At 39.1% G+C, this 14,486-nt stretch overlaps 2 protein-coding genes across 2 annotated transcripts; both read right to left on the bottom strand.

The window, feature by feature from the left end:
* Nucleotides 1–2,096: 2,096 nt before the first annotated feature.
* Nucleotides 2,097–6,145, bottom strand: LOC121945715 (protein FAM8A1-like). The gene is made up of 5 exons (XM_042490013.2): nt 5,646–6,145; nt 4,400–4,520; nt 4,120–4,243; nt 3,049–3,188; nt 2,097–2,951 (listed from the first exon to the last, which is right to left on the bottom strand). The coding sequence occupies exons 1-5, from the start codon at nt 6,112–6,114 to the stop codon at nt 2,807–2,809; spliced, it is 999 nt and encodes a 332-aa protein (XP_042345947.1). The 5' UTR covers nt 6,115–6,145; the 3' UTR covers nt 2,097–2,806.
* A 2,202-nt stretch (nt 6,146–8,347) lies between these two features.
* On the bottom strand, nt 8,348–9,304 carry fabp4b (fatty acid binding protein 4b). Its single transcript, XM_042489742.2, has 4 exons — nt 9,129–9,304; nt 8,807–8,982; nt 8,621–8,722; nt 8,348–8,498 (listed from the first exon to the last, which is right to left on the bottom strand). The coding sequence occupies exons 1-4, from the start codon at nt 9,199–9,201 to the stop codon at nt 8,445–8,447; spliced, it is 405 nt and encodes a 134-aa protein (XP_042345676.1). The 5' UTR covers nt 9,202–9,304; the 3' UTR covers nt 8,348–8,444.
* Nucleotides 9,305–14,486: the final 5,182 nt, after the last annotated feature.

The following is a 14,486-nucleotide window of genomic DNA, read 5'->3' as shown; positions in this document are numbered from 1 at the left end:
CAGAAACAGACACATGGCTGTCAGAGAAAGCTGTGAGACCTCCATGCTGCCTGTAGATGACTTCCTCGTTAAAAGAGCCAAAGAGGGTGGCAGGAACTCAGGCTGGACACCTCACCAACTTGATGCCGTATGGCATACCATGTGGCAGCAAGGAACCAGATCTGTCAAGCAACAAACAACAGACATAGAGAATGCGGAATTAAAAAGGCTGTTTTTGTATACAGAGCTGAAGTGAGGATACACTCACCTCTTCTGACTGCTAAAAAATCTGAGTTCACCCTCTTAGTTTAGGGTGATTTATAATTGAACAAGGAGTCATTTGATGGATGAACCCCACATTTATTTTTTACACTCAATTGCAATAGCAGGAATCAATTCTCAGCACTCCCATCACTGCTGCCACATTAGAATTCCTATTCATAGACACAAGGATGATCTTCGGTGTGATTTAAATAAATCATTAGTGCTTTTAATAATAACTGATTGTCATTTGATATTTCATCACAAGGGCTGTGAGGTTTATTGCAACATTGAGTACTTTCACATAAAGGTCTGTCATAAATTACTGTAATAATTGTTCCCTTGAGCTTTTCTGAAATCTTCCTCCTGCACATTCCCCCTGGATATGAGCCAGTGCATGTCGATACAAAAATAGATTACAAACATCCCTCAACTCCAAATAAAGCTCCACTCTCACTCATGAGTATACAGTGCAGTAATGGTGGTGTCTGCCCACACTTTTCTATTCCTCGGTAAAGCCCTTCACAACCATGACTTATATTATTCCCTCGCCTACAGTAATGGCACAGTGCATGGCAGCATCATGTGGAGGGGGGGGGTGCTCAGTAATCTCGGAGTACCATCTGCGGCTGTCAGCTGAAGCTGCCACTTAGTGGGCCTAACACAATCACCACGTCAACACTTTGTCAACAATTGGAGTTTTATCAGTTCGCTCCAAGATCAGGTGACATGCCAGAAGAGTCAAAAGATGAGAGTAATGTCTTGAAACAAGTGGACTCAGGCTGTCACTCAATTTAGCGGAGAATGATTAGCTGTTGTTGATTAGTCTGGGCAGACGATAGACTGTTATTGACTCTCGGTGATGATTATTGAGGATCAGATTTTTGTTACAAATATTGTATGCTGGTGACAGTGCTGTGAGCGGATTTTGCATGATGCATGTCCTGAAGTGTCTGTATGACTAACAAATAAACACTAGATGGAGCCAAACTGCTGCAACTTTGGATCAGATCACTGTGTTGCATAATATACCTTTTTTCTTTTTTCTTTTTTTTTTTTTTTTTAACAATTTCTGCTTCTCCCAACAGAGTAAATAATATATTAAAAATCACTGCATTTATAAATTGCAAATATAAGGTTACAAGGTTAAAATATTTAACTATTTTTAAATGTATGTTTTCTTACAGAAATTGGAGTGTAATATGGTCACTTTTTATTTTTTTTTTAATTAATTAGTTATTTCTATGAATTTCGCAATTTGAACAATGTTTTGTACTTACTGTGGTATATTAAATGGAAAACACACAAATGAACTCAATGAGGCCATTTAAAGGAATAATTCACCCACAAAATTACCATTTGTAAATCAATTAGTCATGCAGCGAAGAAAAAATTATCATATGCTCAGTACATCACAAACAAATGCATTTTTCACTAAAACCTAATATTTAAAACTGAACTCAAAGTGAGACTTACCTATACTCTCTTCAAATCCAGACTCTAATACTAAAGGTTTTTAGCAAAAATGTTTGCGATTGCAAAGTAATAAGCTTACAAATGGATATATGAGACTTGGATTATTCTGTACGAGTTGTGTGAGTTTGTACACAAATATCGTTTTGCTGTTGTTACAAGTGGTCACTAATCAATCAATAATTCAATATGTTAACAGTTTTCTGTGGAGGCATGCAAGAAAAACGTTTTCTTCACAAATTCAAAGTAACACTGCATGACTAACTGATTTACAAATGGTCATTTTGAGTATGAAGTATTCCTTTAAAAGTATGAAAACACTAAGAATTACCAAATAGCAGGCAAACTGCTAAATAGACAGACATCTTGAACATGCTGGGAAATAGTGGGGATTTCGTTTAATTTTCTTAAATGCAAAAATCATTTAATCACATAAAATGTGTCATACATGGACTTTTCAGTCACACACATGCTGTAAGAGTGAAGGAAGATCAGTTGTGATCAGATTTACATTTCCTTTCAATATATTTAAATGTGCCTTACAACCACAGCATTTCAGCATTTGAAAAAGCTGATCATGATGCATCACTCCTGTGTGAAGATCAAAAACTCAAAATCGAAAAGTCTGACTGCAAAACTCTCAAGACAAAATTTTAAATACAAAGAGATACTGAAGGTATAATCTCATGAATGCATGATTAGCAACTTCAATACTGAGTGATGCCAGACATTCACCCTTAATCTGGAAGATTAGCATTTAAAAAGAGGCAAATGTGTTAATGAAATTGCGGCAAAAACCATCATTAATCCTGTCTTCAAAAGGAGACATCAATTTGGCACAGGAACAGTTTCTGAAGCAGCATGTCGAAATACATGCAGAAATACAGTATGTGTCTGAAACAAACCAAACCCGAGTTGTAGGGAACTACAATAGTTCATACTGATGTGTATGAAACTCTGCAACAGTCTTAAAGCTCCTGTGTGTTCTGACGATACCTTGAAAGGCTGATGTCTGAGTTCTGCAGGCATTTAAAGAATAACAAACTGTGCCTGCTCAGCATTCATGAAGGACTCTCTGCTGGGTCCTTGTACGTCATCTGACCCTGGAGCGTTTCACAACTATTGTGCCAGCAACCATATCATACACCGTCCTGTTGTGCTGGAAGAACAATAGTGTGATGAAGGCCGGGAAGAAGAAGGCAATTGAAAAGTTCTTGTTCAAGGCTCGGACAGTTGATCTGTAGACAGAGACAATGATTATTCAACAAATAGAAGAGACAAACTTGTATTCTTTGTGAAAACGGTGAAAGATAAACTTTAAAATGAAGCACTCACGCAGACAGAGAGACATTAGTTGCTGGAACTACAAGCACCCTGTTAGGCTGAACCAGAACTGACGAGTCACATGTAACAACTCTAAGTCCAACGAGAAACTTCCCCGGAGTGGCTCCTCCTGCTCCCCAAATGCACACAATCTGTGGGGAGAATAGTGTAGGAGCTGTCACTTGACTGCAAGGGGAGAGGTGCTCTCAGACATTTACATAAAAAACTATTAACACTTGAGGTTGAGACCACTGTTTTTATCTCATCCTACCTGTATTAAGTCTTTTCCACATGGAGACAGGCATATTTGATATTGTTGCTTTTTTATGCATTTTGGCTTTAGTTAGGTTAGATGATCAAACAAAAGGTGAAGCGTTTCAGAAACTCTGTTTTCAGAGCTTGGACATCCAGGAGGAGCTCGCTGAGTGGACCTGCTGCTCCTTCGCGTCAAAAGGAGCCAGTTGAGGTGGTTCGGGCATCTGATCAGGATGCCTCCTGGGCGCCTCCTGCTGGAGGTGTTCCGGGCACGTCCTACTGGTAGGAGGCCCTGGGGCAGACCCAGAACATGCTGGAGGGCTTACATATCTCATCTGGCCTGCGAAGGCCTTGGGGTCCCCCAGGAGGAACTAAAAAGCGTTGCTGGGGAGAGGGACGCCTGGAGTGCTCTGCTTAGCCTGTCCCGCAACCCGGCCTCAGATATACAGACAAAAATGTCTGGATGTTTTCAGTGTTGCCATGTAGAGGGTAAACAGAATTTGGAGCTTTTAATGGCAGAGTGTGTACTGTTGTCTCTTCTGTAAGGCGTCACAACTGAGACGGCATTTAATGCAATGGCAGCTGTGACCAAAATAGTGCTGGCTCTAATCTTGCTAACAAGACTTTTTAAATATTTACAGTTACCTTTCTACTATATTGAAGGACAGAGGCATCAGAAGTCATTTCACTTGGACAGAGATTATACTTATAAAGGTGTGTGTGGACAGGAATCGTTTTGAGGACAAAGGAGGGAAGAAGCCTGTTCACAAAAGTACCCTTGTCCATGAAGATGAGGCCTTTTTCTGTGGAAAACCTTTGAGTGCTTACCTCATAAAAACACACTAATATTCGGTACACAAGTGCAACAAGCATCATTTTCTGTAGCTCCTCCATCGATGTGTCCTCATCTATTTCCTCCACTATGAAATGCATGGCGAACTTTGAAACATCCCTGAAAAGAAAAGTAAAAAATGTTTATGAAATGAATCCAAAGACTGTTTATTCAATTACAGTTTGGGTGTGTTTCTTAAAAAACAAACACAGGCGTAATAGTTTCTCCACCACTGCATACAGACCATCACTACTTTTAGAAACGAAAGGGACTCACTTGATTCCACTCAGATGCATAATACTGATGATTATGGTTGCTTTAATGAAAAACAGTATGAAGAAATCCACCATCTCAGCCAGCAGTCTTTGGAGAGGTGAGGGAATGCTATACTCCCGTCCTGGTGAAAAGTAGTAAAAAAGCAAAGTTAAGTAGGTACAGTACACCATATGTTCAAATACCCTAACAATTATAGGTGGGGGAAAAAAATCGCTAAAAAGATTAGTATCACAATATTTTTGCATGGCAATGATGTATCAATACGCAGACACGAAGAGGAATTTTTTTATTGAATATATTATTAATATTACAAATCATACCATAAGTGTTCAATGAGAAATTTAACATGTGCTAACCATATCAATAAATGGTCAGACCATCATTTAGTATGGTTATTTTCACATTAGAACTAAAATATTTATCTGTAACTTATTTGCATACACACTAAGGTACATATTGTGTCCTGTGTTCAGCGTAAGAAATGCTGGCCTGAAGTTGTAACCCACTGCCAGCTGCATACTGGCCCTTTTTTGTATTTCTGTCAGTTTAGGGAAGGGAAATAAGGAAGGGAGAGAAGAAGAAAGGAGAGAGAAGGGGACAGACAGACGACTGAAGGAATGGAAGAGAGAGAAAATTGGATTTTTTTCTTCAGATCCTTAAAGTTGTAAAAGACCTTTTTCTTGACATGTAATGTACATGCCATTTATTAGGTGGTGTATGTTATGAAGAAATAACTAGGGATCAACCAATATTGGGTTTTTCGGGGCTGACACAGATTATTAGTACTTAATGAGACCGATAACCTATATTTGGAATCGATATGCATTTCCAATAAAGATGAAAATATTTCCAACACAAAACTGTGTTTCAATGATTTTAGCAAATGTTTATCAAAACTGAAACTTTCAACATCATATTCATAAAGTCTCCAAATACTTTTGTTTGTAAAGATCAGTGAAATTTTAAATAAAAAATGAAGCAATCAAAATAGCGCCCTGAGGTTTTACAAAGTAAAAGTTCCTCCCATGTTAATACTTTCTTCGCATGTATAGCAGGCTGCCTTCTCTAATGTTGGTCGAGTGTACTACACACACTTTTTCATGAAGTAATTTAATCAGCGATCATTGATATACATTAAAAACACAATAACCCTGGACTGTCTGCACCTGGCGACGTTTGGTGGTTGTTTGTAACCTTTTTTACAGCCTGGAGACTAAACGGTCAGCGCAAAGCCAGCAGGTTTTACCCGGTCTCGGTGCGTTTCCGTTCTCCTGCGGCTGCTGCGGCTGCGGCTGAGCGGCCACTGCAGCCCCGCCAGCGGCTTCACCTCCCCGGCTGCTCTGGGAGGTGACGGTAGGTGGATAAGGCGACAACGGAAGACCAAACGGACCGTGAAACCAGTTCTGGGAGTTGATATCAAGTGGTGTCGTCGACGTCCCGCTGTCTGTCTGTAAGTAATAAGGGTAGGACATGGCTGACGCTGCCATCCAGCTCTGCCAGTTCACATATCCAGTGTAGTACTGCCACATCCACCCCTGCAGTTTCTCGCAGTACTCCGTTGTGGCGCTGCTTTCCCCGGCGTCTTTCTTGCCTTCGACATTTTTATGATTGACTATTCTTTGGGTAACGTTGTCAACGATTGGCTTAACTGTTTTAGCAAAAGGTTTATCGTTTTCCTGATCGACTTCCATGTTTGTGTTTTCTTCGTCAGCCATCTTTGATGATTGCGTCGCGTCACGTACGACGTCGTTCCGGATCATATCATCTGGATGAAGACAGGATAACTTTAAAATGAACATTGTGATAGATGAAACATTATAATTTGGAAGCACATTGACTTCAAGTTAATTTTGTATTTCTACGCTTACGACAGAAAAACCCCTTATTAAGGCTCTGACCATTTCACGACAAAAAGAAACTCCCAAATCCCACCCCTTTGTTATGATATAGTGGTACCGTCCAATCATTGCCTGCTATTAAAATTATTAGCCGCACGAGGGCAGTGTTTCTGCAAGAAATGGACTGCAGTGAAATGACAGCTCGGGTCTTCAAGTTCACATTATGTAATAATTCCGTTTAGCAAGTAATGCAGTAAAACAATTCAATATGTTACTTTAGTTAATTTTGTACTTTTTGTTAAATCCAGCCATGATTATTGCATCATTAATTAGTACTGAAGTGATTAGCAGATTACAAAATTATTGTAGCCCAGTTTTGAAAACAAATTTAATTATTTATTGCTGCAACATTTGCTGGAATAAATACTTCACTTTGTTGCCTGCAACTCATACTCAAACAATTTGATTCATAACTTTAGGTCCTAGTAACATATATGAAAATTTATTGAATCTATAGATCTATAGAATAATCCTTTGAAACCTAAATTCATATAAAAAAAAATGGGGAAAGGCAATGAGCAATTTAACAAGACAATTTAACAAAATGACCCCCCAAAATAGTGCTGAAAATTGAAATATTTATTTATGTAAGATAACTTTAAAAATATAAATAGAATAGCTATAACTACAGTTTTCTGAGCATTTTCTCCCTCAGTTTAAAAACAAAAGTAATTTACAGGTTACTAGTTTCTTGTTCATAGCTCTTTTCCCTATTTTTATGAAAGAAGTCAAACCCAAGCATTCAATAATCATAACTATAATGTATAGTTGTTATATAATATGAAAAAAAAAAAGTGTACAGTACTTGTGCCTAGCCATTGGTTGTTTAAACAAAGCAGCTAAGTCAAACAAGAACAATTTGTAAGAATTCATCAGCTCATGGTGTGATTGTGTTTAAAGGGGTAAAACCATTTCAAAGGAGGACTGCTCCTTAAAGCCTTTACCCTTATGCTACCCCGAATAAGCTTAGTGCTTAACAATAGGGTATTCAGTAATCTAAAGTCAGCATCAGCTAACTTAACATCCTCTGCAAACCCTCTTATGTATATTTGTATAAACTCTTCAAGAAAACTCATTTTTCAAGTAAAATCACCTGAAATTTTTAACAAAATTGTATATATTCATAAACATTCATACAGATGTATGCAAAATGTGTTAAACTACGCATGTGTGAGCATGCAGCATGGTCTTATATAACGTGGCACTCGAGATAACCAGTCAGCTTTTCATTAGTCAGTACTCATTGTTGCCTGAGCACCACCCGGGGTCACAATTATTCACCAAAGCCTGGAAATCTTTCAGAGAATTTGGGCCTCAACCTACTGCCCCAAAGAACCCTAATTAACACAAATTATGTGCACTTGCTTGAACTCCACGTCTGTGCATCCAAGACAAGAGGGGGTTGGCACAAATGAGAGGTCAGCGCTCTGACCTCAAGCAGGGATTTGGCCTTCCCACCTCCCATTCACCCACATCTTTGTCATGAGGGGGCTCTGATATGACATGTTGCTTTTCCTTGTTAGAACAATAGGCCTCTGTAAAAGCCCCTGCCTATGTCTTATAGCTTTAAGATTGGAAGCATGACTTGCTATGAGGGGTTTTAAAAATTCAGCAACCGCTGTATCTGAATGTTATTATACCAGCATGTCTGAAATACTAACAAGCATTCTTAATAAAAAAAAAAAAAAGTAATGAGCACATAATTATAGTTGAAAATTAAAAGGAGGTCGAGACAAAGTCCTTTTCATTTTGTGTTCAACCTTAAGTGATCATACTTTGAATATATTTTCAGCACTGGCGAAAGCTTAATTAAGCTTTAGCTTTAATTTGAGTTTTGTTTTTATGAAATCTGGACATCTGTTCTCCCAGCAGGTGTAGCAGCATTAAATAAATCTTTTATACCTACTATGTGGTCTATTGCAGAAAGGACAAAGTCAAACCAAAAAAAGGGGAGCATGCAAATCACATCATTTGAATCCCTATATTATGTGCAAATATGACAAACATAACAACAAATTTGGTTACTTTCAAATCACAACTATTACACAGATTGAAGTGTCACAGTTCAGACTTTATTGGCATGTTTGGCAAAAGCTCAGTGCATTTGGTGTAATGGAACAGAGGTTCAGTCTCAAGTTGAGGTTGAATTAAGCTCCTCTCTCGTAGGTCCTCACTGCAACCACATCGCCCATGATGCATTTCTGTTAAAACAATGTTAGAAGTCTTAGGCCTCCATTATAGTTCAAGAATTAACACAAAGGCACTATAGGAATGTTTATGAAAATAATCTACACGTTGCACTGTTGCTCCGTTTATTACTCACAGCTGTTAGTTTTCCATCTTGAATCTCTCGTTCAAGGGTTGTCTTCTTTCCATCCCACGTCTGTTCTTGCACGAGTTTGCCATTATCAAAAGTGATGACGGTCTAAAAAAGAAAGAAAGACTTAATCATTAAAATTGCCTCTCTATATAAACTCTAGTCAAGTGACGCTGACAAAAGATGACCCACCTTGGTCTTTCTGCCGTCTGCAGTAGTCTCCTCAAATTCTTCGCTCAGCTTGAACTTGATCTCTGTGGTCTTGAAAGTGGTCTCAGACTTCATAGAGACAAGCCCAGCATCGTCCACGCTGATCACCAAATTAGGCTTCGCCATATTGCCCATTTGCCGGGTGGCGAAGCCCACACCTTAAACACAACGTAAATAAATGCATATATACAAGATACTGATGGAAATCATGCTGTCTGATCTGCTGCTTGCTCAGGACATCAACGTAACTTTTCACATCATTCACTATAATAACAATATATAACAATATTTAGCATGCACCCACCGATTGCCTTCATGTATTCATCAAAGTTTTCGCTGGAAATCAGAGTCCAGGTTCCGACAAACTGCTCGACCATGATGGAGAAGATTAACCTCAGTCTGCTATTCAAATACAAGCTGTGTCAGGACCTCCTGATTCCTCAGTGAAGCGCAGAAAGACTGAAGCTCAGAGCAAATTACATTTTTGAAGCCTGCTGGACAAACACGTGTTTGATTCAGCGCGAACCAATCAAGGGCAGGTGCTGCCGTTGCCGTGGAAACGAGCGGATTAGGGGCGTGTCTATTAAATCAGATTTTCGTGATGTGTTTGTTTGATAGGAGCGAAAATATGAGTTTAGCCCAGGTCTGCTGACTTCAGAATTAAACGCTGCAATAATTTGACCAGGTGGGATTTTGGTGTGTGTGTGTGGGTTGCATGTGGCCCCTGCAGAGGGAACGTTTTTTGTTTGTTTGTTTTTTCCCAACTGAGCAACATTCACAAACTTCTTCAGCAGCCAGAGACATGATGCTTAATTGTGCAAATAATTAGCTTGTATGAAAAATCCTAATTCAAGTTTTAATAAATAAAAAGCAATTTATATTAATTATTAAGAAAATTAAAAATCTGGAGGCTAGGTGAAACTGAGCTATTAAGAGTATGACATTGAAACAGCAACAAAACAAATCCAGTTGATATGACAAGTAAATGTAGCTATGATGACTTGCATCACAATTGCAACAGCCAATGTTCACTGATAATAAATTCCCATAGGCCTAAATCTGTGTAAAACTTGGCTGGTAGCACTGGTTTTAACCACTAGATGGCGCCTGTCAAAAGCAAATAAAATAGTTATTTGGGTTACTGTCCAGACCTGAACCTTTTTTTAGCAAATTCTTTAAAATATGTAAATGTAGGGATCGATTTCCTAATTAAAATAAAGGTATGTTTTTAATTTAATTATTATTTGCAAAATCAAAAAAAAAATATAGAAAACAAGACAGGGTATAGATATACAAAGATGACAGATATATTTCAGTGAACAACCCTTATTTTAACAGACAATTGCTACAAAACAAACACACAACAAATAAAAAATAGATGTGTGATTATACTGGAAATCAAGAGAGAAAAGGATTAAAATAAAATCTAGTGAAACACTGCCACTATATTAATTTTCATTGCCCACATGTATTCTCCAGAGCTGAGTGTAAGTCACACATGTGCAAGTCACAAGCAAGTCCCAAGTCACTGTATTGAGAATCAAGCAAGTCAAGTTGATTGTCACACGCTCCAGGCATTGCTCATATTAAGCGAGTCACAAATCAAGTCATGTGAAATGCTGATGATATGATCAAACATTAGCTTTCATTTCAATGTTCAATTAAAAAAAGGTAATATTCTAGTTAATGCAAATGTTTCGAGCTGCAGACCGCACATGCTGCTGTTCTCTTCTTACAACTGTCATCGACAACATAATCCTTGAATCCAAATATATATTTTTTGGACAACCCCTGTGCACTGGTCTGAAAGTCAAGTCCATTCAAGGCATGTGTCTCATGTCAAAGTCAGATTTCAAGTCATGAAAACCAAATCTAAGCAAAGTCTTTAAGAATGTTTGTCAGGTAGTCGGGCAAGTTTCAAGTCCTCAAATTTGCAACTTGAGTCTGACTTGAATCAAGTCATGTGACTCAAGTCCCCCATCTCTGGTATTTTCCATCTCTATTAGATCGTGTACAATCAGTTATGATTAAACTGCTAGACATTTACTGAGAAAAACACAGTAAGACCCTGTGAGCCTACCAGTACTGGATTACAACACTGTAGCAGAATTTGTGTCCAAATATCAGGCTGTCATGTGCTGCCACCCAATGGATTCAGTAACATATTACACAGGCCTCATATGTGGCTTCTTAAAGCATAAAACCTACGAGTTTAAGGTTGTATTTGGGAGAAAAGAAAAACACATCAAAAATTGAGCAAGTTTATCTTCTCATTGTGCCATTAGAGTTAATTCTAGTTAAGTTAAGTCTACTTCCAGGCTTTTATATACTAACACAGTATGTTCTGAAAACAGGTTGAACAAGTACAAACTCAGCTGCTGCATAATAGATTACATTTCATTTATCTATGTATTTATATATTTATCTATTTATTTATTTAATCTAAATCATCTCTATAAAGGCAGACATTGAATGCAGACTGTTTTGCTTATCAAACAATATGAAGCCAAGAGAAACAGCCCACAAATGCCTCTTTCTTTCTTCGTGTGGGTTGTCTTTTGAGGTGATATAAGAGTTCCTGAGCGCCGCTGCTGAATGTCTCAAGGAGATCAAAGTGGGAACCAGTCTACAGACAGAAATGATTGGAGATGCTCAAAGCAAATCTGATTCAGATCAGATGAGCGCCCTGTGACAGATCTCCTCAGAGGATTAAAATGGATTCAGTTGTTAAATTCTCTTCTGATGGCCTCCAAGCATGCAATACCTTTATATTCGGGTCTAAAAGTCTTTCAGATGTTATTGAGAGCAAAATGGTATGTTCGACAATCCACTGAAACTTATTTGTCATTACCTGCATCTTATGAAGTGATTGTTAAGACAGGATATAAAACTTGTGCAGCAATTCCGACCTGTGGTTAAAAACTGTAACAGCCTTTTTTTATCCTATCATGAGACAAAAATAGTTCAAACAGAAATAGCAATGCTGTGTTGGTTATGTGATAAGTATGCAGATTAATAATGGAGCTGACAGTGAGTATATTTGCAACGAGATGTCCCCTGAGAGCCCATTTTTATCCTCTTCACTCTAATAAAAGAAGTAAAGTAAAACAGTTTTGCAGCCTCAAATATGACATGAGGTGCTGCATGTTAGCATAATTTACTCAGGGTTTCCAACATTTGATGTGAGGTGCTTTTTTTTAAAATAAATATTAATTATACCATCCAAGAGCACAGGGGTGTTATGTACATGACACCCCCTCTGAGGTGGATTCACCCTTTTATCAGCAGATGCTTGATGTATAATGCAAAATCAGCCATCAATATGAAACCAAAGAGAGTGGAATCAATGCATGCCATACAGAGAGGCCGTAATGAGACTGTCACATGGCTGCAATATTTGATTTCATGGTCCAAACGCATAAATTATTCATTTACTTCTATGACAGCCAGTAATGATGAGATGTTCAAAGGGGCTGGGCTGTGATATATCATGGAATGTTGTTTACCAATTCAATAAGCTGATTACTTGTTGTTCTGTCACCCAGGGGTTCCTGCCTACATACAGGTGCCATCCAGCAGGCGCAGTGCCCATCTAATGAACATGAACTCTCACTGGCAGCCACAGAGAAGTCCTTTCCTCCTGGTTTTCATCAACACTTCAGCCCCCATTGATGGGAGAACAGTGGCCATGGACAAAAGCTGTATATACTGTACAAACACAGCTCTGAGCGGCAGCACACTGACTCATTCTTCAGTGTGTGTGAGAACGGAGGGGGACCCCTTTCAGCTCCTTTGTGTTGGTGTCTGTCAACAGTGTAGTTGGAGGCAGAGCCCATTGTGGCGGCCAGTGTTTCGTATTGACACAGGGCCTCGCTCAGCTTGTTCCCAGGGTCCAACCTGAGGACTCATGAATAATGGAGAGAGGATCCTCAGGGCCAAGGGGGAGTTCGCAAGTCCGACTGGGCTCGTTCTGAACTTAAACTACAGCTTTGTGTGCCGGCAGGTACAACTGTGGTCAACACTGATCATGTTAACGGTGAACTTTCATCTATAGAGATCGCCACGTTGCACCACCATGTTTGTACAGTAGCCCAATCAGCGTTTTTGAGGCCCCGCTGCATCGACAGTGTCAGAAAAGCACTCACTTTTTAAACATGAAACTGATTTATTCAGTGTTTTTAGCACTTTGAATCACCAAATCCATTTTTTAGAGGGAGAGACCTCTTTGAATAACTCGCCTTCCAGTAAAATCCTCCTGAACATCTGAATCTTAAGTTATCAGAAAAAAATGGTGAGCGTACATTAGCAGGTCCTGGGCTAACAGTCTATCTCAAACAACCTAAACATTGTAAGAAAGAAAAAAGAAAAAGAAAGAAAAAAGAAAAAAGTTTTTAAAGTAATATAATCAGTGTTTTACCAAAATCACAAGGTCCATTTGTTTTGGAGAAGAGGAGACCTCTGTGGATAATTTGGCTCAAGATAAAAACCTCCTGAACATCTGGATCAAAAAAGGTGAGCACACATTAGCAGGTGCTGGCCCATTAGCAATGTGCCACACAACATAGAAGACACACTGATTTCTAATGTGAACTGTTTTATTCAGTGTTTTTACTGCTTTACATCACCAGGTCTGTTTGGTTTGGAGAGGGAACCTCTGCAGACATTTAGTGCAAAACCTCCTGAGCAATGAACAGTAATGAAATTCTAGCCTGAAGCAATTTCAGCTTGCTGCAATCTCAAAACAGTGCCACCAGATGCCACTAAATCCCCCTAATTCCAAACGCACTGTTCCTTTAAATAACACCTACGTCGTGTCGTAAGTCGTAAGCTTAAACTGTCTTTTCTATTCTAAAAAAGCCTTCCCCTGAGGTAGGGGATGCATTTCCTCCATGCAGACATCTATGAAAGCCTTTCAGCAGAGTGTCTTCATGTTCTGTAGTTGAGACATCCATAATCTGGTTACTTTTTGAACCCAACCGCACAGATGATTTTATCATTTTTAGGAGACCTCCTGCTTGTTTGGGAGCAAAAACATTGTTTAAATTGTTTACAGTTGTTTAAATTGATGCATCTGAGTCATGATTTTGAAACAAATGTATTTAATTGAAATGTTTTTCATGCCATCTCTTTGCATTGCTTTAGATTGTAACAATAAAAATGCACCGTTAGAATGCCAATAAAAAGCCATGCAGTTAAAGTTAATTTCATAGGCATCTTGCACTTGAAAAGAGGCTACAAATGTGAAGTCAAAAAACAAAAAATCCTAGGAAGATATGTTCAAGTTTGATAAGTAAAAGGGACCAGCCAGAACTGGGTGTGCACAGTTCAGGTCTGGTTCCCAGCAGGTCCCAACCATCTGCTGAGAGGCTCACACGACCTGAGCGACGTGCCCTCTCCTCTTTGCCTTTTTACATGGCTGCTCGATGGGAGGGAACCAGAGGATCATTCTGCACAGCCAGGAGAGAGAGTGAGTGTGTGTGTGTGTGTGTGTGTGTGTGTGTGTGGCGGAGGTCAGAGAGGTGCCTCTTGCTTGTGTGCTTTGAGCTGTTTCATGCTTCCTGCTTTGATCTTCTCTCTCATCCCTTCATCCCACACGCTCCCTGCGCCTCGGGCTTCTGGTTTGCAACACACCGACGGTGGGGCTGAAGGGGGACACGGGGGG

This window comes from Plectropomus leopardus, chromosome 11 (genome assembly GCF_026936395.1).
Source record: "Plectropomus leopardus strain MGB_pleo_1.0 chromosome 11, ASM2693639v1, whole genome shotgun sequence".
In the NCBI taxonomy this organism is placed as follows: Eukaryota; Metazoa; Chordata; class Actinopteri; order Perciformes; family Serranidae; genus Plectropomus; species Plectropomus leopardus.
Note: the sequence above shows the minus strand (reverse complement) of the source record. Positions and strands in the feature narration are given on the sequence as shown.